Below are 26,037 nucleotides of genomic sequence, written 5' to 3'. Positions count from 1 at the left end.
TAGGGTTTGATGCCCTTTTTGCCTTGATATTTCTCGGTATAAATAATCGTTACAACATTTATATCTAATAATTACAAATTAAGAGGATCAAATCAAATCCTGATTTGTCTAACTAATTTTAGAAAAACTGATAAATATAATTTTACATTATTATTTATTTCCTGATTCACAACAAGTGCTAATTCAATGGCAGCAAAAGCCTGCAAAGGAGGCCACCTGGGAAGATGTTAATACAATCCAAAATCAATTTCCGGAATTCAACCTTGAGGACAAGGTTGAACTTGAAGGGGAAGGTATTGATAGGAACAATGAAGATGTAAATAGGAATAAACCTTTATTGGTTTATTACAGGAAAAACAATAGAAAATAATGATGTTTTTGTTTTATGGTTAGGTTGTTAGTGTTAGTTGGATCCTATCCCTTATATAATCAGCCTATAAATAAAGGCTCCCACCCATTTGAAAGGATCTTTAACAAAATTAGCAATTGAGTGGTTTATACTATTGTAGGAGCTTATTCGCTCTTGTGTATCTTTTTCTTTCAATCAATAAAACAAATCAGGGACGAATAATTCCCTTTCGCTATTGAGTTCTATTAAGGAACTTAACAGAAACAAACTGTCCTAAGCCCAAAGCTTCCCTCTCCTAGTCTTATTGTCATCCCTGATGGTTGGAACAAAATTTTGCATCTTGTTATCCTCAACAGAAAGGCTGGATGTCACATATTAGTATTTACTGATAAATAGAAATCTGGTCCATAGCAGATACAAAAAGTTCTTAATCTGACAGATTTCATTTGAACAAGTGTCCACTTTCATCTCTTAAGATTTCGTTAAGAGTCGACCTTTTCTTTTTCTCTGCTTATAGTTTAAACTTTGTGACTGCCGCATGATTACATGCTAGTTACTATTTGAAATTGAACATGCACGCAGTACATAGATAGTGAATAGTGATCTATGTAAATATTAGTTATTTGTATGTTATATTAGTAGTCATGATTTGAACCTTAGACCTCATTCTCAAATTGCTGTGTCTTGCCAGGCTTAATACGCCTATGACATGTCCAGTTTAGACATCTCCGATTTTATTGCAATTTCTTATCAAATAATGGATTGCATGGTTTCTTTTTTTGTCCTGAACATCTCTCTATTTGCAGAACTCTTGCATTCCATAGGGTCGAGAGAGAATCATTATTATACAGTAAATATCTATGGAAAATATGCAGATAGTATTTGATATATATATCGTCAAATACAACAAAGATAAGACAGTGTTTATTGGTAGGGATGGCGACTGAGAAATATTTGGAGGATGTTCTATACATAAAGAACCACAACAAAATGCACAAGATACAACCATATAACCACAAACAGGCAACAGTACACTTGTGTCCATTCGCTAGGACGAAAAGACAGAAACAGTTACTATTTTTTGTTGTGGTTCTCAATATTTCAGCTGAAAATCTGTCCACGGCACCCAGCAATTTGGTTGGATAAGCTTTGCATTAAAACCAACCGTAAAGAATGATGTCTGACTCTTTCTACAATTTGCATGAATTTACATTCATCATGCCACTGCAATTAGTAGTATGGTAATTTCAGTAATTAGAGATAAGAATATAAAATATTGAACAATTACATGTGTGAGGACACCATTGATCATATAAAATTTTCTTTGATATGTTCGGGATAACTAATTTTAACTGAAACAATTTTTTTCTAAACTATATTAACCTTTTGGCAGTGCTCCTCCAGATTATCATGACCCATTTTCCTTTAGAACCAAAGGATTAAGAAAAACAAATATATTTATCGATATCTGAAAAGCTCCAAAAACATTACACCTGGGACTCAAATAGAGCTCTTTGATTTTCTTTAATCTTCATGGCATTTCAATTTCTACAATATCAGAATCAGAAACAGCACTTTCTTCCCTCACAGTTACTCGTGAATGAACCCATGTTCTACAAATTGGACAAAAGGGTGTCTTGAGAATCCACAAATCTATGCACTGAACATGAAAACTGTGTCTGCAATTAGACAACAACCGACAAGCATCACCAACCTTAAAGCTCTCCAAACAAACAGCACAATCCACAAGGTTGCCTCCTTTCTCTGGTTCCACATAATCAAAACATGGAAGGTTGTTCAAGTCACCAATATTGTCCCCAAACGTTCCTTTTGTTGATGTTCTTCTAGTACCACTTTGGTCTTGAATAATGTCTCCACTATTATTATCACTTCTAAAAGCCCTTCCAACTATGCAGAAATGGATAGACACCAAAATAGCAATTCCAACAAATAAGATTATCAAAGAAATGACAATCTCCATCACCATAACTTTTTGTCTAATTTAATTTCAGCTAATAAACCAAGTCACCCTTCAAACTTTTTACAAGTGTTCGATTATAATATACAATTTGTTTGGTCCTCAAATACAAGACGACAATATACAAGCTCAATCACTGATTATAGTTACGGCAAGCTACCTGGCTGCTCTCTTTGTCACTTATTTATTTTTTAATTATTATTTTAATACCCAGAAAGCTGAAAGCTTCCTTTTATGATTGAGTTGTTACACCTATGAGATATTTCATTTCTATAGGATTTATTTGTTAACCATATATTATATTATGAAGTATTACTAACTTTGTCAATTACTAACATGTATTACTAACTTTGTCAATTACTAACATGTGTCGGAGAATCTGACTAGTCACTTTTGATAGAATTTTTCCTCCAACGTATTTTTTATCTATGTTTAAATTTGAGATTTTATTTAAGATATTTGAGTCAAGTTCCACTTAAGCTATATATAAAAGTTGGATTTAAAAAATGTGTCTTTTATATGCTCAAATTATAATAAGAGTTTTATATTTATTTTGAGAAATAGAGAGAATGAATAATAGTACTAGACCCAATTCAGCTGGTGTTGAAGTCAACTAAAAGTCCAAAAGAAACTGCAAGATATAATAATAATAGTAAGAACAAATATAGAAAGCTATAACTTAATTACAACATTACATGTGTTCGTAGAGGAGCCAGGGTGACATGGGTGGGGCTTAGCACATAGCTAGTGCTAGTCCTGTCTCTCTCTTTGTTATTAAATTCCAATTTCTTTAGGCCTTAATCATATTTAGCCTTTGGAACTAATCCAACAGTGAACATTGAATGTGTTTGGAGGAATCCATAATAGACAACATATCAAAAGTAAACATTCACAACTAAAAAGAAAAGAAAACAACAAATGTGATGCTAAGTTTGGAGCTATATATAGTATTAACTTTTTAGGGTGTCACAGTTAGTTTTCTCTGTGTAGAGTCCATTCAGAATTCACAAAACTTAGCTACAATTGAATAACCAAGATGCTGTTAACTATTGTATTTGTAGATGCTATCACATCTATAAAAAAGTAGGACACACTGTTATTACTATTCTTGGTTTGATACATGTAATTATTGCTTACTTTAATCTCCATTTATACCGGCTGAACACAACATACTGTTAATTAATCTTAACATAATTGGTTTCCACTTTTCAGTCTTTGTCTTTAAGTAACTTAATGAAGAAATGCTGTTTTTTTTAATCTCTGCACCATGCCTTTGCAGGTAAACAGTTGGTTGAATAAATTAACTAAAAATGATATGTTTGAATGAGATAGGCATCAAGAATTTTAGAGCAATAATGCAGTTCAACCTCCAACCTCCAAATTAAAGGTCCTTGATAAGATTATTTATTTGGTAATTGTTTAGTTTATGTTGTAATTGTAATGCCAAGACAAGTTTGTGGTCCCTGTTTTATGTTAGCATTGCATTTTCTGCACACCTACAACTTATTTACCACTATGATTCTGTCACATAACCCCAAATGTGAGTTGATGTGTGTTTCTGCATTTGTAGTACAAACATCATTTTTCTTACCAAATTCAGTTACTGACGTAAGTAAATTTCAGTTATTGGATGAAGTAAGCTATTTTGAGTATGTATTTTAATCTGATATTGAAAATTAGAGTATGAACAGTACCATTTGCATTGTAGTAATTTTTTATATATTATACTTATATTGATATACAATCTTAAAACAATGCTGAGAAGCAAGAATTTTATTCCATCCTCCATATTCATTCAAACTTTCAAAGTAGACCATTGGCAAACACTGTTAGGTTTTTATATCTAGCTTAGTGTATCCTTACAAAATCGGCTTGTAAGGTGAAATGTTTCACTCTTTATAAACTCTTTTTAAGTCTTTATCTATTTTCAATGTGAGACTTGAATTTTTTCTTATAAAGACAGAAAATAGAAGTAAGAGAATGTCTAGCAAATAGATCCAATTTAATACCAACAATCATGATTACAACAGTATCATGAAAATCTTACAACGATGTGAGCTGTGGATTAACATAAGAATTGACATAATTTCATCACCTCCTTCTTGTTCCCTCTACTGTATAGTTCTCTCATCTTGGCATCCAAATCATGTCTGTTTTCTCCCCAAAGATACACATTGATTCCTTAATTGTTCAAGGCCCTCTCCGCTTACGGAAGCATAGACAACCATGCTGCTGATCAACAGGGATCATACCTCCACCTTTGGATGTGTCAATAGCCTCCAGCATCGCAACTACCTCGTCCATTTCAGGTCGCTTATCAGGATTTGCATCCCAGCATTTCTTCATTACATTTACCAGAGAACTTGGACAACATCTTGGCATTTCTGGTCTAACATTCTAAAATTTCAATACAAATTAATATATCAATATCATAGATTCATTTTAGATCCCCCATCTACATTGACAAACACAGAATTCTCAAATGAGAGACAATAAAAAATGGAAGAAGATATACCTGACGAACAACGGCTGAAGTAATCTCTGAGAAACTTAGGTCAGGATATGGCATGTCACAACAATATATTTCCCATAAACAGATTCCAAAACTATATACATCACATTTCCTGTTATAGGGGTTGCCATTTAGAACCTGTAAACCATCATCACCCATTTGTCAAATAAGTTAGAAGTCAATTATTTTGCATTAATGCTTCCATCCACCATACATGCTTGTACAATAATTTGTAATTGTTTTTAAAGGTTTTTAACATGGGAAACTGGCCACACACCTCAGGAGCCATGTATCCAAGTGTACCAGTCTCCCCGGTCATGTCATTAGGATTTGAAGCTTCAACACGTGCAACACCAAAATCAGCAATTTTAACCGTACGTGTCTTATCCAACAGCATGTTCTCAGTCTTTACATCTCTGTGGACAATCTTCTGAGAGTGGAGATAATTCAGCCTGCAAATCCAAGTGAATTTTGACCGGTCATCGAAACATATTACGAGTTAGTCTTGGCTCTCAACATACCGAGGTCATGTTTTAATAAAAAGCTAAGTTAAGCGTCTGTAGTATAAACACTTATCGTATAAGTACTTATGTACAAGCCATTTCTATCGCAAAAGATAAAATACAGTCAAGTTGTTTTCATAGGCTAACCTGAAAGCTTATGAAAATTAGCTGAAAACAATTTATGGACGTGTCATAAGTTATTTCCATAAACTTTCTCAAACAGTCTCACAAGTGTTTAAGCTAGTAGATAAAGTCAAATACATCAATCCAAACAAGCCCCAAAGCACTATTACAATGAGGAAAAAATCACAAAAAGATAAATACCCTCTTGCAAGATCAAGTGCTAGTTGGATGACAACCTTAAAAGCTAACTTCCTCCTCCTATTCTTTATTAAGAAAGATTTCAGTGCACCTCCAGCAAGGTACTCTACAACCACACAGCAGATATTGCTTGGCATGCCAATTAGACCATTGTCAGTTTGTATCTGTAATTCAGAAGACCCCATTGTTGCACCTATAAACTAAACAAGGAGAAAGGATTGTTTGAGAAACTAACACTTGTAGAGAAGTATAAAAAGGCCCTCTACAGCCAAAAAGAAACAAATTCTAATCAAATTCAAGTTTAACATAAGTCAAGGTGAAGCAGGGTAATAAAGCTGAAAGCAAGTTGGCATAGACATTATAGACAACTGAATAACCATTTCCTGAAAACAGAACTTATCACTTGATAATCCAAGTGTTATATGACCTCACACCTTTAGATATGCAATATTGTAATCCACAAGAAAAATTAGCAACATCAACAAAAGAAAGTTGAAGCTAAAGAAAGGAAATGTACCTTAGTGACATTAGGATGATCAAGTTTATGCCAAACAACAACTTCTTGCGTGAACGCCGACCTCAGTGCAGCAATTTCAGCTTCTGTCCTGTGCCCTTCTTCACCCCAGTCCAACATTTTCACTGGACATTATGTAAACAAGCCCAAAGTGGTTCTCAGCAAAATGCATGCAAAGAGCAAACTACTGATTCAGTAAGTGTTACATTACATGCGCAGAAAAATGCATTTCGGATTTCCGTAGTCCTCACAAGAATCAAATCAATCAATGAAATTATTTCATGCATCATTCTTGGACTCTGATTCTCTTGTCCATTAAATTTTTTCTTCTATAACCAACCTAAAAATAACATGCTTGTTATAGATAGTTTTAGATTTGATAGAATTAGTTTGACATTGTTTAAGGTCGTTACTAGTTAGTTATAATTAGTTGTTTTAAGATCACTTTAAATTGCATACTAACGACCTACACATATTGTAAGAATTTTCTTCATATCAACAATTCAAAAAACAATCTTTCTCTCATTTTATTTTCCAATTTGTTGGGTTGAACCATGTTTCTCAATAATGCTACTTGTATTTGGTAACCACCAGAAGACCAAGTGCATGTTCGGAATTTCGGTGAATTTGACAAAATCACAATCACACCGTGATTTTGTTGAAACTCCAAAGTATAGCTTCTGTCAAAATCACTAGGACACACCTTGATTCCACTAAATCTAGCACCAATCCAAACATGCACCAAGACCACTAACACCAATTTTCAGATACCAAACAGTCCAATCTGCTAATGAGCCACGGAATAGGAATTTCCAAAACAGCCCATTACAAAAATCATTGGCAAAATCAACTCTTTTAAAAATAAAAATAAAAACAAAAACACTAAGTTCCCCAAGAGAAATTGAACTGAGAAAAACGAAGTAACAATTTGGGTTAGTTAGTGGAAGTTACCAGCTACATCTTGAGCATCATAGACACCACGGTGAACCGTACCAAAAGTACCACGAGCTATGACACTCTTAATAATAAGGTTAGAAGGGTCAATTTCCCAGTCTTGTCTTAGCTTGTTGTTGAAGACAGTAGAAGAAGCATGAGAAGGTGTTAGAGTTTTGAATTTAACACAAGGGGCAATAGATTTTGACTGATCAGAAGAAGAAGAAGAATCATCTTCTTCTTTTTGCTTCATCTTATCCATAGCTAATGCCTTATTGAGATGCCTCTCAAGTTGTTCATCAATGCTCTTCAAATCAATTTGATCAGCTCTCACAAACCCATCACTCTTTTGCATCATTCTTCACTCTATCTTTTGTGATTTTTAACTATTGTGCAACGAAAAATGTATTATAGTAGATTAGACATAATTTGATGATGATGTTGTTCGTGTTTCTCTCCGGAAAATCGCCAATAATCCAAGTCGGCACATGGAATTGCCTGCGAAAAACTTGTACCTCTGACCCCACTTGCTCTCTTTTCACTTCTCACAGTAAATTTTATTCCAACAATTTTTTCAAATTTTTTGTTTTGTTTTTTATGTAAGAAATCTCTTAAGTGTCTCAATATATGTTGCAACATTATTGAAATCTCTTAAGTATATAGTATTTTTTCAATAATACTAGCTCATTTATTTTCCATAAAAAGAATAATACTTATCATTTATTTCAAATGAAATAAATTTATTAGATTGGACTCACAAAAAAATAAGCGAGATGGTGGTGATTTGGTGAATGATTTAAGGTACACATTTTTGAAATAGAAATTGAGAAAATAGAAAGAGTTGAGAAAGAAAAAATAAAAATAAAAAATTAAAAAAAAAAATTAAAAAAAAAAAAATCCCAAATTCTATATTTTTGTTATTAAATAAAAAAATAACTTTGCTTTCGTTGAGAGTTGAACTCAAGACCTCCCGCTTACTAAACGGGTGCTCTAACCAACTGAGCTACGAGAGCTTCATATTCAAAATTAAAGTTAAAACTATATCTTTAGTTATCAAATATGTTTTAGTATTTCTATTAATTTCAATATTTTAATTGTCAACACCTTTATTCTCTATTAATTTCAACTTTGGCACACCTTTATTCTCTATTCATTTTTCGTGGACGCTAATTACTTGGTAGTATTTCGTAGAGCATAAAAGGTTTTGTTGTTCGACATCAACATCATTTGTATGGTGAAGCTCAAGTATTAACAATTCGGAGTTATTAATATAGTATTCAATAGTTTTTCAATTAATCATTTCGTGTTATCCAATTTAGTACATACAATATAGTTTTAAACGGATTCTATTTCATTTAGTCATTGTTGTCACTACTTTATTTATTCTGACTATTAATTAAATTATTTAATATATAACTTTATCATACAGATAATATTAGATAAATTTTGATACAAGATAAAAAATTAAATATAGTATAATAACTCAAGTAAAATTAATTAATTGTTGTATAATATTTTCAATATTATGTTATAAATTTTAAATCTAGTATGTGAACTGTGTTTTATTATTAATATATTTTCTCGTTTTTTTTTTTGAAAGATCTGTGAATGAAGATGTGTGATGGAAATCTAATGTAAAGAAGAGGTCCATTGGTGGAATATGTATTTATAAATAGACTTAATTGCAGTTTTGGTCTCCCTATTTTAGCTGAATCGCGAAAGTAGTCCCCCATTTTGTTTCTCCCCACTTCTGGTCCCCCAAACAGAATTTTGGTAAAAAACTTAATGAAATTTCATTTTTTAAAGTCGTACTACACCATTTATAATCATAGATTTCAGGTACAATTGTTGCAAATGAGATTTTGAGGCATGATGTGACTTAAATAAATGCAAAAAAAAAAATGAAATTTCATCAAGTTTTGGACCAAAATTCTGTTTGAGGGACCAAAACTGAGGAGAAACAAAATAGGAGGACTAATTTTGCAAATCAACTAAAATAAGGGGACCAAAACTGCAATTAAGCCTTATAAATATTATGACGTTCATAGATTGAGATAGGTCATAGTCATATAATTCAATGTATCTTAATTCTTGATAGATCATGAAGTGTGCCTTATATAGCATGAAAGGCGCAGCATTGGACTTGGACTAGTAAGAAAAACATGTAAAAGTGGAGAATTTTGGTGATTAATTGAGATTCTTTTGTACTCTCTTATAAATTTTTAGATATATTGATTATTCTTTACAATATATCTTTTATTATTATTACCATCAAATTATCTTTAAATATAAAAAATATTGAATACATTTATACATAAAGAGTAATTTAATAATAATTACGCGCAAATTATTAGGGACTTTCATATTTAAATTAATCCAAAAAAACCTATAAATTGATCCCAAAAAATAACACAAAATCGAATATTATTTGATGAGTTTGAATTTTCTTATGTGAAAATCGTTCACATTGAATCATATTTCAAATTCAATTTTAAAAACCAAATCAACCAAACCAAACACATTTATAATTTTTTACTTATTTTTTTATTAGTATCATATATTATATTAAACTATTATTTGTTAGTTCAATTAATTTTTAATAATACTTATTTGTTTAAGTTGAGATGTTTTCATTACTATTTTATATAATTCAAATATAATCGATATATGTTATTTCATAATATTAATTTTTAGTATATTATATATACTATTTTACTTCAAATATATTATATTAATATAATTTTATAATATTATTAAAATTATATATTACAAATTATAATTTTAATCAACTAAAAATCAATTCAATTTAAATGCATTAATTTAAATTGAAATGGATTTTTTTTTTTAAATTGTCATCGAAATTGAACCACAAATATTTTAATATATTAATCAGATAACTTTTTTCTCTCAAAAGAGTATCATGAACACTCCAACAAACTATATATATTAATTGCACTAGAGTTTTAAGCACTATAATACTCATATGATTAAGATAGGTCACACTCATAAAATTCAGTGTATCTTAATTCTTAATAGGTCATGTTGTGTGTCTTATATAATAGCATGAAAAAGCGATGTTGAACTCCCTCAGTCTTTAATTATAAGATCTATTTAATATATTTGTTTGTTCTTTAAATATAAGATTCTTTATACTTTTTTAGATACATTTATTATCTTTTTTAATATATCATTTATTATTATTACCATCGAATTATATTAAAATAAGAAAAATACTAAATACAATAATAATTACAAACAATTATATATTGATTGAACTGTTATTTTTTCAAAAAAAATATATAAAAAAGTGCCTTAAAATTAATCTTATAAAAAGACGCTGATAAATATTATTATTATTATTATTATTTTTTAAATATTGAAAATAAATTATAATACAAAAATCCAAAAATCTAAATAAATAACTTCAATAATTTAATAAATAATAAAAAATAGATATAAAATCAGATAAAAAAATTATTTTATAAATATTTAAAGGGAGATAACATTTTTTCTACCTTAGAAACATCACAACCGTCAACTCATCCGAAAGTTTTGTTCACATAAAAAAAAAAAATCAAAAACACAGGGCTAAAGAGGTAGTGAGTGGGTCATTTGCTAAATTTTGCCGCTGCCTGTCATAGCACAAGAAGAGTAGAGTAGAGTAGCCTGCATTCTACATCCCACTCACATATCATAAGCCACGCGGATCATGGCTTTGAGCCTTTGATGGTGTCTACTAATAGTATTTCTTTGGTTACACTAAAAGCTGCAATGTTTGGATGCAATTTATGTTCTCACTTTAAACCGCACAATCACTCCACTCAGCACGTGCGCAGTCTCATCCCATCACACAAAACAAACCTTAGAAATGCTTCTCTCTTCTCCCCCATCATGGCTTGCCTCCATTCAGTAACCTCTCTTATATCATACTCGACTTCTCCTCTACTTTTGTCTTTTTAAATCAAATATTATTAAATACTAAAATCAACATATTCAATCTCACACAAGCGTTTAAATTTCTCAAAGGCAAAAGAAATTAAAAATATCAAAAAGTCATGAGTCACGCCTACTCAGAGATTCAAACCACCACAACACGACACAGAGTAGAATCATAAATAGAATTCCAAAACTCTAAAAAAAAAAAAAGACGACAACGTGTTCCATAACTAATAAACCAAAAGGAGAGATTTCCTTCCTCAGATGGCAGTAGTCCACGTCATGTCATTCTCAAAAATCCAGTGACACACCTCAATTTTTCCAGGTCCTGACCCCAAAGCTGAGAAAGCACCATGCTCTGGACCCCATGCTGACGTGTCAATATGACAGATGGCAACTCCTTGATTAATTTTTTTCTTTGTGTCCACGTCAAGAATATCAGCTTCATAAACTCTTACTTTGGGGACAGAGTGACAATAATACAGTAAGTAAGGGTACAAACTTTGATGACATGAAACTGATTTAGTTACTTTTCCACCGTCTATTCCATAGACTTTTCCAATCATCACACTCGTTTTTGACCCCTTCACACTTTCAGTTGTTCTCACAACCACATTGGGACCCAATACAGAAACCGCAAACTCAATCATACCCTCAGCAGATCCAACGCACCGTTTTGTCTCGTCCATACTCGGAGCCCTCTCGCACTCTCCCAGCGCGTTAATTATCACGCGTTCGGTCGCCGAACCCTCCCGCGCGTGAAACGCTTCTTTTACTTCACCCAACCTCGAGGATGAAAACGGTAATTTCGACGAAATAGTCAGGGGTAAAAACATCCTCGCAGGCATTTTGTCTTTAATATCTGGCATCATCATTACATTCCCTTCCTTCAGCATTGACTCCCTGAAAAATTTACCCGGCTCAACAAATCTATTCACTATTTTGCCACTGAACGCGCTGAAATTATTATAAGCTGAAAACGACACGCCGTTTTTGTTGTAGCCTTTGAACGCGCGTCCCAACCCGTAAGTTTTGAATCCAAACGCGGTTTTACCGGACGATCCCTTTCCATATTCAGTGAAAGTATCGTTTCCTTCGTTGAACGATTGGCCGTAGTTTGCAAACGAAGCAGTGCCGGATTTAGATTTTGAACCGTAGCTTTGAAACGAGTCATCGCCGACGTTAGCGCGATCCCGGTAACTGATAAATGTATCGGAACCGAAATCGGAGCCAGCGCTATATGTTTTGAAATTGTTCCGAGGATTGTTACCGTTGAAGCTGTACGATCTGAAAGAATCATTGGCGGCGCCGGTTCCCAATTCACTGTAACTAGTGAACGTTGATTGAAGAATGTTGGCATCAACGGCGTAATTGGTGAAATCGCTGTTACCGCTTCGAACGCGTTTCCCGTAGCTATTGAACGATTGAGAGCCAGAATTTGTTTCGTTACCGTAGCTTGAGAAAGAGAGTTCATGATTCTTTGCGGCGGAGTCGTAGGTGGTGAAACCGAGGTTAGGGACGTTGACGAGTTTATCATAGTTTTTGAACTCGCCGGTGCCGGAAGTTGAACCGGAACCGTAGCTGGTGAAGTTCGTGTTAGCTACATTGCCGTTTTCTGCATAACTGTTGAAATTCCCACCGTGGCGAGTTGAGGTTGTGCTGTATCGTTTGAACGAGTCGTTGTTTGTGTTTAACCCGTTTGAATAGTTTTTGAACGAGTCAACTCCACCAAGTTGAGATGAGCCATAATTCGCGAAGCGTTTGTTTGAGTAAACGGCGAAGTTTGCGTCGTCTCGTTTGGTAGTTTTTGTTTGTTGAAGTTTGTTTGGGTGGTCGAAGGAGCATAATAAGTATGGTGTGGAGCAGAGGGAATAATGGAATTTTGAAGAGAAGGGTTTTTGTTTGAGGAGGTTTACGAGGTTAGCATATTGGTATGGTGTGAGAGGGGAAACTTTAGAGAGAAAGAAATTAGGGATTGGAAGTTTGTTGGAGATTTTTGTGTTCCAATAGCGAATGAGCGAGGCTTTTGGGCTGAATGGGTTTGTCTTTTGTTTGGAATATTCTTGTTTGTTGCTAATATTGGTTGCTACACAAACCTGTATTCATAATTTCATACAATTATAAAATTAGTAAGAGATTTTTTATGACACATACATGTAGGAAATTAAACAACTTAGCAAAGGAAATGAACCATGCATTGCGAAATTAGTGATGAATATATAAATGATGATGCATTTTGTAGAGTGTTTTCTTACATGGAAAAAAAAGAGTGACAAAAACAAGAAGATGAAGTGAATACTCATTTTGAGATGCTGAGTTAGTGTCTTCTTTGTGTCTCAATGGAGTGAGAGTGATATATAAGAAAAGCACATATAGGAGTTAGGACATTTGGGGGGACAACAAATTTATGGTCTCCCCAGACATAATTTGCTTTTCTCTGCACAAGCATTGCATCCATGAGTAGGAAAGTAAGAACTTTCCTTTACTTTATAATTCTTTTTACTTTATTCGGTTTTATATATTATTGATAAGTATGGCCGTATGGGTATGTTTATATTTTACATAATTTTAATTTTAATTATATGATGTGATGACTGATGCACTTTAAAAATCAATTCTGCTGTTCATTGGAGAGTGCGTTGCCTCGGTTATGTTATGTTAAGGAAAAATGCAGGACGTGAATGTGGGGTGTGGTGCTAGCTTGGTTGGACATTAATTAGTGGTCCACAAATGCCTCTAATAACAAATTGAACCACATAGATTATTAGTAAAATATCATCAAGTGGACGCTGAAAACGGAATCAGACTAACATTGTTCAATGGATTTGATATTGTATTTGAATAGTTAACTTGGATAGATGCTTCGCTTTTGACTTTAGCTATACATTAATTAATCGAGAAGTAGGTTTATTTTTTCACACAATTTGTCTTTACTAAGTGACAATGTATATAGAGAGATGTTTCTCTTTAGATTTTTGTGTATTCAATAGTTGAATAAAGTTAATAATTCACTATTTTAAATATATATTTTTAATATTTTTATAGGTTAAAATTATACGAATCTCAACTAATTTAAATGAGATTCATACATATATATGAATTTTAATCAATAAAATAAATATCTTGAAATGCGTATGTTGTTAGCAATCAACTTCATTATAATATAATATTGTGAATATTAATGCTTCACTTGACAAGCGCATCAGATTGTTTCGATAGAGCGACACCACTCTTATGTTTATCTCTAGTTTTTGTAAGTCAATTTTTTTTTATCATAACCTTTGTAATAAGGCGATACAGGCTTGAAATTCAAACTGTTATGATCGGAACTTAGTGATCTCACAGTGATGATGGATTGGAAAGAAGAATGTTCCATGAATGGTGATGGGAGATCGAAATTCATAACATAAAAGGTGTCGATTGGTGGAGATTTACCTACAAGCACTCTGACGTTTAAGGCAATATGTGATTGGGGCAAGTGAATGGTATAGGAAATAGACGTACCTCATTAGGTCAGAATGTGAGGCTTATATAATGTGAGAGAGAAACGATATTGGACTTGGATCAACCCATAAGTCTGATCCATAATTGTTGATCCAAGATGATTTTTATGCTAGCATGAGGAGTAGATTATCGTTTTTAGTGTATTATTTTGCAATGTTAGCATAAGTATGTAATTTTCACTTTATATGAAGAACGATTATTGTCATATTATGTTTTAAACATGTGTTAGTATTTTGTTGGATATAACTTTAAAATTTATTGTGACAACTCAATCAGACTGTTGTGGCTTAAGTGCTTTGTGAACCGTCAAGTTCCTTTCATCTGAACATAAAAGCTAATGTCGATTGAGGTCCTTTGTTGTGGTTTCAAGATCCTTTCATATGAGTTGAAGAACTAGACGGAGACTTGATTTTGCTTAAGTGTTGATGTTCTCCTCACCAGAGCTAAAGAGTTTAGTGGGGGACCCAACTTTATCATGTTAGTAAGTGTCGTCCATGTTGAAAGGAAGCTTTACAATATATTGTTATAAAAAATGATACCATATATGTTAAGAAAAACATAGCTGATGAGGCTTAAAACTTGATTGCATCACATGTCTTTTATTTCTAAGTCTTTTTATTTGTTTTGATTGTGTAAGGCACTTCTTTACTCTGTTTGAATTATATTGGGTAGAGGAGCTTTCATAAGTTCTGCTTTCTGGAATAGGCGTAAACCTTGTTAGTTTTGCCTTTAATTTCATTTTTGATGGCGAAAATTTCTATGTTGAAGGTAAGTTTGCTTCCTTAATTAGGCTTCGACCTAGCTGGCTCCGCTTCTTCTTTTCATATTCGATAGTGAAACTTCCCGTTCGAGGATAAGTTTACTTCCTCGATTAAACTTCGGCCTAGTTGCCTCTGTCTCTTCACGTCTTTCTCGTTAGGCATCATCCCACATTCACAACCATACACATAATAAATATAAAATGAAATGTTTTACTCATAGGACTTTGTAGCATACAAGTGTGTATTTTTTGTCTCCTCTTCTATTTGCAAATCTTTAGCTATAATACTTGTTAAGCTTGATTGTGTCATGTCTTTAGAATGTGCCCTTCAAGGAAATATGTCATTGTCTCCGTTCTGGAAACGACCCACTAAAGACCCTCTCACTTTGGTGCTAGTTTTCCTTTTTATATTTATTTCTTAAGAGGAGATATAATCTTCCGTAATTTTGGTGCTAGTTTTCCTTTTTATATTTATTTCTTAAGAGGAGATATAATCTTCCGTAATTTTGGTGCTAGTTTTCTCCAATTTTTTTGATAATTTTGAAAATTTGAGAGTCACTCTTATTTTGAAATACATTTGAGGTGGAAACAATCAAAAAGTAAATTTTTTATTTTATATATACAAAAGCAGATGCAGAATTTCATATCAAATGTGGGATAGGGGTAATATATAAAATAAAAGGTATGAAGTAAAATTTTCAAAAACCAAAGAGATGGGATATCCAAAACCCAATCCAATTTCTTTTTGAAGAGGCCCATTCTTAAAAAAAAAAAGAGAGGTTCGTCATCATCGTTCACTACAGAAAGAAATAAACATTTTTTTTTAACTAAAACCCTAAAAAACATTAAAACCCTAAAACAACACAACTGGGTCCCTGCCGCTTTGCCCTAGTATCAGAAAAGGTTAGAGTCGACTGAACTCAAGGCGCCGGGAAACTCTGCCGGAGTTAGTCATCGCAGAAAGGAAGGCCGCCATAAGCTCTGAGGAACTCCAGGTTTTCCTTTTTTTATTCTTTTCGATTCACTGTTGTCTTATTTGTTCCTCCTTATATAAGTTATTCACGTTATTTGATTTTTGTTGCCACGAATTTCTTATTAGTTTCGATTATCTGTCAATATTAATTTAGTGTAACAGTATAGTATTCTGTTACAACACAACTAACTACTCATTCCTGCAATTAAGTACTTATTTGATTCTGATTAATGTCTTAGTAATTTGAGGTTTATTCTTTTGCTTGTTTTGCAGGGAAATTTCAATCATGACTTTACTGGAACTCATAAAAAATGCTTCTGCCAATTCTAAATCACTTGAATTACCTTCTGACTATCCAGTTGTTCTCAATCCAGATCCTATTTTCCCTAATTTGAAGTCTGAACTTCAAGATGAATCTTCGTCATTCCCTGTTAAACCCCTTATTGGATGGGAAATTTCACTAATTGATACTCAAATAATTGAGATTAACAAAAAGTTTCTCACAAAGCTTAAAACAAAGGGCAAGAGTACTGATCATTTGGAAAGGGGTGAGTTTATTGGTAGTTTGATTTCCTATCTTGAAAACATTAGGGACAAAGTTGGGTTTCCCATTGAGATTGATTCATTAGGTGGTATTGGTTATTGTAAGGTTTTGATTTTCAAACTTGGATCTTTTATGGGTAAAGATGTTGCTGGCTTGGTTTTGGATGGGTGTGTTTCTTTGTGGTTATGGGAAATAGTTGAGGCTTTGATTGTTAGTGGTGTTATTGTGAATTCTTGTTACCCAAGCCTCATTACAAGGTTAGTGGAAAATAAGAGATCTGATTTGATCTGTTTGTGTTGTATACATGCTTCTGATCTTGGTTCATCAGAAATATTCACCATTTTGAGGTATTTTCTTTCTCCGGCAAATGAGGCTTATAACACTATGGTATCTGTAAAGAAGGAGTGGGAAAACCAAGCAGTGTTGGCCATGGAGAGAGCAAGTGATAGCAACCTCAAGCTGAAGAATTCTGTTGTTGCAAAGGAGGCTTCTATTTTGTTTATGATAGCGTATGATGGTTTCTCTACACCTGAACTTTGTTTGCATTATTTGATTGCATCATCAAACCTCAACAATGCGATGTTATCCCCTGCATTAAATAAGTTAAATGGCAAAGAGTTGTTGAATTTGATTCGCTATTTAGCAAAGTGGTTGAAGAAATATGAGAGATTTCCTCAAGCTGGTCCATGTCCGCAAGCCTCATCGGCTTTGGGTTTGAAAGCTTGTGATTGGATTCCTAAACTTGAAGATGTTGTAAACTGTCTTGGTTTGGTGCTTGATGAGAATTTTTCTTCATTGGTGTTACATCCACAGTTTCATGAAGAGTTGCGATCGGTTGAAGGACTGGTTAAATGTTTAACAGGCGAATCCAAACTTTGTTGCATGATGACCAGTGTAGTTGACAAACTAAAGATTGAAGTAACAGGAGGAAGTAAGTCCCTTCCAAATGTTTATTATTGCTTTTGATGCAGTTAGTATTTTTATTAATGATGTACTCCTGAATGCATTAATAATGATAATGATCAAACAAACTTACGCCTTACTGTATCCTCTTATTGCACACTTCTTCCTGTCCTAATTATCCAGGATCTAAATGTGTATTAAATGGATAAAATTATGATTCCACTACTCCAGAAAACTCTTCCATTTTTGTGGGTGAACATCAATCGACAGGTTATTTGTAACTTCCACTGTACTTATTAAGGTTTGTGGCTTGCCTGAGCCTAAGAATAGGATAGCTTCCCTATGTGCTAAACTTTATCTGAACCTAAAAAGCTCTAGAGTTGGCCTCTCTTTATACAGTAACATATTTTAGGATTTAATCTCTTTATTAACTTTAGTTTCATTTTCTCAAATAAGAATCTAGTATATGTAATCATAATGACCATTTGCTTTTAAATGTAAGAGATGCTTTAGTTTATGCACTGTTGATTTGACTCAACTTCTACTGGCACTGGCACAAGCAGGGGATCTCACCTAATTTTTCATTAATATTACGTTAAACATCAACTTGTTTTTGAGTATCCACTTTCTCTGTGGGTTTATGCTTTAACAGTCTAATGCAATTTATGTTGTATCTGCAGGGGACAAATTGATCTGAAGATTCACTCAGTGTAATACTAATTATTCTACATCTGAAGACTGCAAATTAGAGAAAGAGAAAATATCTTCCTTGAGGTGGGTCAAAATATATTGATTTATATGCTTAAATTATGTATTGTGGTCAAAATATCTTTGACGTGGGTGAAAATATTCTACGTCTGATTTATATAGCCTGTTCTTTCAGCTCGGAAGTTTATCATGTGCTTGTGCCTCTTGTTTGCTGACATTATACCAGTAGAATTCATTTTATGTTGATAATGTAGTTTATATAAAAAGAAAGATAGAATGGGCTTTTTCAACTTTTAGATATGTACACCAATTGTCTCCTTGTAAATTTTCAAACTTGTTTGTGTACACTTTAATTTAAAATATACCTTGTTAATATTTATGCTTTCTTTGAAAGTTAAAGTAAATAATTTAAAGGAAGAGATGTAATTAAAAATTATGAACTTAGCTAATATTTATGTTTGATTGTTCAACTCACCTGTTTGGTTATTTCCTTACTGTATAGTGCTTCATTCGGAATTATCAGTTTATTTTTATAAAACTTAAAGAGGCCAAATTAGTGGATGCAAGTGATGGATATAGCTTATATTTACTGATTTTTTTTGAATTATCTGACAAATTTTGCCATTGTATTGGTCTTTATGTTTCAAACATTTGGTGTCTGCACTGGTTAATTTTTTCGCCCAGGCATACTAGCTCCTCAAATGTGTACTTGGTTTTTTATGGGGATTGTTACATATCTGGTGGAGGTTTAAACTTAGAACGGCATGACTACTAGTGCAATCAACTAATGGTTACTAATAATGTTATAAACATTAGTTACTATTAGTTATGACAAAAAATAGTGTGACAAACAATAGTTGCTAATAAATAGGTTAGAACTTGTACTGTTTCCATTTTGTTCATGTCATAGTTGCTGCTGCTCAAGTTCTGATCTGCTTCTCACTATTCTTTACTTCAATGGACCCCAGCAGGTATACTTGCCATTTAGGTACATTTGTGATGGGAGAGTTCAATCATGTGTGCTAAGAAAAACAAATCGTGATGATCTGGTAGCTGTTAGAACCCAAGCAGACCAGGCTGACAGGCTGAACTGCATATGTAACTGTTCTTGTTGAAATTTTGTTCACTATGGAAAAACTGTATTCAACACCTGTTTTTGTTAGTTTCTTTTTTGGTAGCTTAATTTTTGGTTTATTTTTACTTGTGATTGTGTTTGTGATGCCTCTGGAGCATATAAGGCGTGGATTAATGATATAACAATTTTGGTTATTTTTCAAACACTTTATGCATGATATGTAAGAACAGGAACAAGCAGTTTCTTGCAACTGAAACGAGGACTTGGCTTTTAACAATAGGATGTTTAGTAAAGTTAACTGTTTTTATCAATCTTGGGTTTTCTTGTTGAATGCAATTTTTCTCATTTCTTTAGTTGGTATTTGATTGTGATTTAACTATGTGACGATCTTAGTATGAATTAATTCTGAAAAATTAATATAAAGAAAACAGTTTAGGAACAAGTTTCTTGTTCTCTGTTTTTTTGAGTTATACAATTGTTAGTCTAATTTTGCTCTATGAATATTCATGTTTAGTCTTACTCTTTAGGCCACTATCGGCTTGGGACATGTTTTGAATATCCCGTATTGGATAGCATAATCTCCACCCTCCCCATGGCTCTAAATCCCGACCATAGGAAGAATTTTAGCTTTGGTTATGCGATTTATGTTAAAATTAACCTAACAAGGGACATCCTTAAAGTTTTTGTATTAAAGGGTTTTATACACGTAATGTTACTTAGTACGATGGTGACATTATTTCTTGAGATCATGGGCTAGTGTGACAACAATATTCTAAATGTTATTTTTTGAGTATATGACTTTTCTTAACATTTGTTCATTTGTGGTCCGTCATTTTAATGTCATGATTTTTATTGGAATAATTGTGGTCATAATTTTCAATGATTGAATTCCTTCCACCTATTTTGATTAAGAGTTATTAGAGCATCTATAACGGAAGGGAAAATGAGTTCGTCCGCCTAACTTTCAGTTTTTTGTGGGTTCACCCTTGGAGTTGTGCCAATGTGTCATCATGGTACTATCAGGAAGGAACGGTGATTTGCCAATGTGTCATCACGGTACTGTCAGGAAGGAACAGTGCTTCATAGCAGTTACATTTTTTTTTCTATCTACTTTCACAATTTAATAATAATATAATTATAACCGCTATCTTTTATTAATTTATTAATAATAATAAATTTATCATTTTTTATTAATTTATAGCTGTTAACTTCTTTTTAATTTATTAAATAATAATAATTTTGTAACCATTAGCTTTTTTTAGTTAATATACCATCGTTAGCCTTTTTTTTCTCCTTTAATTACGATTGTTAGCTCATTAATAGAAACAATTTGTTACTCATAATTTTTCTTCACAATTTTTGTTACAGAAGTTTATTAAAGTTTTTATTAACATACTTTTTTTTATTTATTTTTCCATTTAAATTAATATTTTAAGTTATAATAAAATTAAATATTAATATATAAATTAAAGTAATGGAATATAATATGATTTTTTTAAAGTTAAACCGTAAAAAATGAATGAGTTGATTTAGGGTGATGTGGCATAGTAGAACTTGAATCATGTTGAGTTCACCGTTGAAGTAGAAAATGAGTGAAGTTATAAGAGCATATATAAATGAATGAGTGAATTCATCATTCTGAATTGCTTCAGAATGATGTGGCACAGTGGACCCATCTAAAGAACCCATATTGAGTTCATTGTTGGAGATGCTCTTATAAACTAGGTAGTCATTTGTGACGGTTCCCGACATGATCATGCAGGAGCGTGGCAACAAAGAGTCTGATCATGTGTTCCCAAAATCAATAAAAACTTGTATTTTTTAACACCAATTATAGTTGACACTTTTTATTGAATTAATTCATAACCCTTTTTTAATTAATACAATCGATTCACAACTCACAAGTATCAAAACTATATATCATATACATAATTGAATGATAAAACTACTGAAACTCCGTTTCATTAAAAAATTTAATAATAATAAATAAATAAATAGTTAAAACAAATCAAACCAAAGCAATCCTTCATTTATACTTCACCTTTTCCCTCCTTCTATTTTTCTATCTCTCTCGACAACAATATTAATTTCTTTAATTTTTTTCTCTCTTCTTTTTTCTCTTTACTTCTTTTCACTCCACAACACAAATTGTACACATAAATCCTCAATTTTTTAAAATAAATTTAACATCTCCAAAAGCAAAACTTTTCATACTCTTACAAATGCTCTTGGTTATGATTTTGGGGGTCAGAGTTAGCGAGTTAAGGAAGGAGAAGAGTATCAATTTTTTGAAATGTGTTTATTGAGAATCTTTGAGATAAACACACAACTCTAATGCTAAGAATGAATCTCCAGAAAAAAATATAGTTTTGTTTAATAATCTTATTTGTGTTTAGAGTAGATTTAAAGAATTTTTATGGTTTCTAGAGTTAGCTAAACTTTAGAATAATTTTTCTAAAGTCTTAAGAATATTTTTGATACTCAGATTTGTTTTCTGATGTCCTGCCTGCTACTCGGGGAGTTGTTGGAGAACAAACTTAGTCGATTCTCTATAGTTGTGAGTAGACGACGATCACTGTCACATATTTTATTATGCTATAATTATTATTTTACTCGTTTTCTATGTTAAAGTATTTATTTAAAATTGGGGAAACACAATCTTTGAATTTATCTCAATTTCGTCATTATTTTTATTTTTATAGTCTTTGTTATATAATATGTCTGTAGTTGATTTATTTATGAGTTATAAAACATTTAAATATCGAATTGATGTACAATTGAATATGTTTTTCATGAGTTACGATGAAATGAGAAATGATTTTTTAAATATGTGTTTGGAAATCGTTGTTATAATTATGAAATCGTTAACGATGGTAGATACACCTAGTTACATCATTTTGATTAGGGAGAGTTACTCGTTAGACGGAGCCGCCCCCATGAGATATGTCATCCTTAGGAGAAGATAACTATCAACGAGATATAAGCTTCTTAATTGATGTGTTATGATACATTGTGGGATTGAGAGGAGAGAGCTTCGTTAGATGGAGCCACCCCTAAGGGAAAGACTACCCTTAAGAGGAGAGAACTATCAATGAGATGAAGTCACCTCTTAGTTCCCAAAAATTTATGTTTTTACTTGTTTGATTTTCTATGATATTTTAAGGTTTCTCATTTTGATTTCACTTTTGTATGAATTCGATTTTAAATATTTCTACCTGAACGACTAGATTATGAGTTTAATGATTTTATTATGTGTATACTTTATTTCAGAATTATCTATACTTCAGGTAATATTGTTTACCATAATTGCTACAAGATTGTAAAATAATTATTCGTTTCTTTTTGTGTTTCTCTTCTAATTGGTGGTGATTGTTGTCTCCTCACTAAATCTTTGTGACTTACATTTTCATGTGTTATTTTTTTCTTCAGATTAACAGACTGTTGAGTAGCAAGTTGATAGTAAATTCAAGTCTCAATCATTTTTTGGTAGACTTCTTTGATCGAGTGTCATTTTGTAAAGTCTGTTGAGTCGTGATGTATTTTGCAGCTATTTTGAGGCTAGAAAATCTTTTGAGAAATATATTAAATATTTATATTTTTGCTCTTTGAGTTATGTCTAAGTTAACAGTTTGAAACATGATTTTATAAATTTGGAAATGTTGAAGTTATAGAGGATACTCTATCGAAATCTTGAAATTATATATATATATGGTTATTTAGAACTATTAAAGTGTGTAATTGTTAAGATGTTGATAGACTTGCCAAACTAAGAATATAGCCTTGTGTGTCGATCACAACGTTTAGTTTTCGGGTCGTGACAACTAACGTAGTACCTTTCAAAACATGTCAAATAATAAATAACATTCAAAATTAATAAACATGTTATAAAAAACATAGAAACACATGGGAAAAAAAAACATATACAACTATGGTTTTGATACCGTTGTTGGAGAATCATGAGAGAGACTTTAAAAACTCTTGTTTTGTTTTAAAAACACATAAACACATGTAGCATATGGGAAAATCTTTGTTTGGTTTTAAAAAATATCTTCAAGAAATATTGGGTTGAATATATGGATTAATCAGAAGAAAGAGGCGCAAGAAATATCTTTATCCTTATTTCTTTAGAAATAATTTTGCTGACAACTTCTTCACACTCAAAGTTTCCTTCCCAAATATCAAAACAAGTTTGATATGCACATAGGAAGATGGAAGAGATCATATGAGTTTTAACGTCTTATCTTCATTTTCAATCTTTACTCCAATGACTTCTAATTCAGAGACAATACGATTGAGAGTATATAGATGGTCAAATACTTTCATATTTTCTTCAATGCGTAAATTATGAAACTGCTATTACAAAAACAACCGATTTGAGATGTTTTTTTTCCTTGATATATACTTTTAGTTTTTTCCAAAGTTCTTTGGTTGTCGACTTGTCTTGCAAACGAATTGCACCCACATCTCTAATTCATCCCATTTTTTCGTTGTCCATTTTGAATTTTTTTCTTTCTAATGCCTTGTATAATTCGGATTGCATCAACACATCTTTGACCTGTATATTCCACAAACCAAAATTAATGTTTCCATCAAATTTCTTTATGCCAAACTTAATGGAACTTGACATTGTAGCGGTATGAAAAAACTGTAAAATGTGCCACATGTAGGTTCCCAGGAAATATAGGTGAACCACAAAGGACAACTTAATAACCAAGTCTTTCTTTAGCAAGAATCTTGCATAAACAAAAATTTTACAATATCAAAACTCTTTTTTGATATGGAAGATCAGACAATGTTGCAATCACAAAACATACTAAAGAACTTAATACCCTACAAAATAAATAAAAAATTCTAATGTGGAAGATCAGACAATTCTGCAACAACATAGCATACTAAGAATTCTAATGTGGTTAAGTCTCACTTCGACTAAAAAAATGATAAATGTTGGATATATAAGAATGGTGACCCATATACCTATTAGTTTAAAGTTTTGGATTAAGATGTAATGTCAAAGTCTCTTGTGAATCTTGAAGTATTTAATTAGTGGTGACCCATATATCCACTCCCCAATAAAATGAAGACCATTTGACATGAAAATTGGTTATATCAATTTGTACAAATATTTTCCATTTATGTTTTTAAGAATGTGTTAATTTTTTTTGCAAATAGAAAAAAATAATAGACTCTTTAAGAGAATAAATGTCTATATTTTTTAAAACAATAAAAATGTTTTTATTATTTTTATAATTACAACCATTTTTACTAATATTTTATATTTTTCATATCACAACGATTTACTTTAAAAATCTCATATTTTCTTATGAAGTTAGAATGAACATATATTTAAAAAAAAAATATTGTATCAAATATTTATTAAATAATCGAAACAACTTTTTACTATTAAAATATTTTTAAAAAACTTATGGGTCCATTTGTAATAAATAGAAACGATTTCAATCTAAAATAGTGATAAATAAATGGAAAATTTAAACTGAATTTTTTTGATTTTTTTATAGATATATTATAAATGAATATTCTTAACATGTCAACTTAGTATTTTTTTTATATTATTAAATGATAGAATAAAACTGTTTTACATTAAGTCTATCATTTCTTAAAATTGTGTCATTAAACTCTTTAAAGTCTAAGACAAGAATGATGTTTACTCAAATATAACTAACCTCAATAATTGTAATTGTTGGTAGAACGGAAAACAGAAAAACAGAGAAAACCAAAATACTTTGCCAAATCAGTTTCCTAGATATAACCAATAACTTAATTTCTCTTTTTTAAACAAATAGTTACCAATACAAATCTCCAATTATAGCTCATACAACAACAATCAATGACACCTAAGCACACCCATGCAACCCTTATTTTGTTCCAACGCATATCAACCATATTAAAAAAATAATAAAATAATCTTCATCACATTTTTCCTATATATTCAATAGAGACTCATTCCACATTTAAATTTCAATATCAATCTCCTTCTCTTCATCAATTTAAAAAAAGTAGAATATTAAATTAAATAATTCTATAAAAAAATGGGTTGTGGAAAATCAAAACATGATGTTGCTTCAAGAAATACCACCACCCTCTCACGAAAAAAATTAAGTGTCACCTTCAAAGAAGAACAAGAAAATGAGACACAAACAAATGACAATGTTGACAATAACGTAAGTTCAGTTGTGGAAGTGGAAGAGAAGGAAAATGAAGTTGGTGTTGAAGAAGGTAATAAGGAAGATGAATTTAATGATGTTAAAAATGAAGAGAAAACAAAAGATGAAGAAAAGAAGGAAGATGATGTTGTAGAGAGATCTTCTGATGAAGTTGAGAAAAATGATGATGATGATATATTGATAGAGAATAATGATGATAAAGTCAATTATACCGAAGAAACTGTTGCTGCTACTGAAGAAGAAGAGAAAAATATTGCTGAAGAAAATGAAAAAGGTATATTGATATAAAACATTGCCAAACATGATACTTAAAAATCTCAAATGCGGATCATAATATTCTTT

General features: G+C 31.8%; 3 protein-coding genes, 1 long non-coding RNA gene and 1 other non-coding gene across 6 annotated transcripts; 1 reads left to right on the top strand and 4 right to left on the bottom strand.

Annotated features, from left to right (window-relative positions):
- Window positions 1–1,302: 1,302 nt before the first annotated feature.
- Window positions 1,303–2,203, bottom strand: LOC101501822 (uncharacterized). The gene is made up of 2 exons (XR_012163298.1): window positions 1,733–2,203; window positions 1,303–1,573 (listed from the first exon to the last, which is right to left on the bottom strand). It is a non-coding gene; the product is annotated as an uncharacterized lncRNA (long non-coding RNA).
- A 2,105-nt stretch (window positions 2,204–4,308) lies between these two features.
- Window positions 4,309–7,609, bottom strand: LOC101501506 (serine/threonine-protein kinase 52-like). The gene is made up of 6 exons (XM_004501883.4): window positions 7,129–7,609; window positions 6,181–6,302; window positions 5,667–5,863; window positions 5,117–5,291; window positions 4,843–4,977; window positions 4,309–4,724 (listed from the first exon to the last, which is right to left on the bottom strand). The coding sequence occupies exons 1-6, from the start codon at window positions 7,466–7,468 to the stop codon at window positions 4,518–4,520; spliced, it is 1,176 nt and encodes a 391-aa protein (XP_004501940.1). The 5' UTR covers window positions 7,469–7,609; the 3' UTR covers window positions 4,309–4,517.
- Window positions 7,610–8,049: 440 nt separating this feature from the next.
- TRNAT-AGU (transfer RNA threonine (anticodon AGU)) lies at window positions 8,050–8,123 on the bottom strand. Its single transcript has one exon. It is a non-coding gene; the product is annotated as a tRNA-Thr (tRNA).
- Window positions 8,124–10,571: 2,448 nt separating this feature from the next.
- LOC101501190 (polygalacturonase 1 beta-like protein 2) lies at window positions 10,572–13,521 on the bottom strand. Its single transcript, XM_004501882.4, has 2 exons — window positions 13,302–13,521; window positions 10,572–13,142 (listed from the first exon to the last, which is right to left on the bottom strand). Exons 1-2 carry the CDS (start codon window positions 13,347–13,349, stop codon window positions 11,307–11,309), a joined length of 1,884 nt encoding a protein of 627 aa, XP_004501939.1. The 5' UTR covers window positions 13,350–13,521; the 3' UTR covers window positions 10,572–11,306.
- Window positions 13,522–16,106: 2,585 nt separating this feature from the next.
- LOC101500661 (uncharacterized) lies at window positions 16,107–19,824 on the top strand. 2 transcript variants are annotated; one of them, XM_012716256.3, is made up of 4 exons: window positions 16,107–16,305; window positions 16,557–17,758; window positions 18,411–18,504; window positions 19,407–19,824. In XM_012716256.3, the coding sequence occupies exons 2-3, from the start codon at window positions 16,570–16,572 to the stop codon at window positions 18,425–18,427; spliced, it is 1,206 nt and encodes a 401-aa protein (XP_012571710.1). In that variant the 5' UTR covers window positions 16,107–16,305; window positions 16,557–16,569; the 3' UTR covers window positions 18,428–18,504; window positions 19,407–19,824. The 2 variants fall into 2 exon arrangements, with proteins under 2 accessions (XP_012571710.1, XP_004501938.1); XM_004501881.4 differs by having other exon boundaries at window positions 16,109–16,305; window positions 19,410–19,824.
- The last annotated feature ends 6,213 nt before the right edge of the window (window positions 19,825–26,037 follow it).

Source organism: Cicer arietinum, chromosome 5 (genome assembly GCF_000331145.2).
Source record: "Cicer arietinum cultivar CDC Frontier isolate Library 1 chromosome 5, Cicar.CDCFrontier_v2.0, whole genome shotgun sequence".
NCBI classification, from domain to species: domain Eukaryota; kingdom Viridiplantae; phylum Streptophyta; class Magnoliopsida; order Fabales; family Fabaceae; genus Cicer; species Cicer arietinum.
Note: the sequence above shows the minus strand (reverse complement) of the source record. Positions and strands in the feature narration are given on the sequence as shown.

What these genes read in the sequence shown, in the direction of transcription:
- LOC101501506 (XM_004501883.4), bottom strand. Translation starts at nt 7,468, where the DNA reads ATGATGCAAAAGAGTGATGGGTTTGTGAGAGCTGATCAAATTGATTTG. An exon ending in TGATGCTCAAGATGTAGCTG is followed by an intron (nt 6,303 to 7,128) that starts GTAACTTCCACT and finishes CATAATGTCCAG; the next exon opens with TGAAAATGTTGGACTGGGGT. An exon ending in GCACTTGATCTTGCAAGAGG is followed by an intron (nt 5,292 to 5,666) that starts GTATTTATCTTT and finishes TTGGATTTGCAG; the next exon opens with GCTGAATTATCTCCACTCTC.
- LOC101501190 (XM_004501882.4), bottom strand. Translation starts at nt 13,349, where the DNA reads ATGAGTATTCACTTCATCTTCTTGTTTTTGTCACTCTTTTTTTTCCAT. An exon ending in TGTCACTCTTTTTTTTCCAT is followed by an intron (nt 13,143 to 13,301) that starts GTAAGAAAACAC and finishes TTATGAATACAG; the next exon opens with GTTTGTGTAGCAACCAATAT.
- LOC101500661 (XM_012716256.3), top strand. Translation starts at nt 16,570, where the DNA reads ATGACTTTACTGGAACTCATAAAAAATGCTTCTGCCAATTCTAAATCA.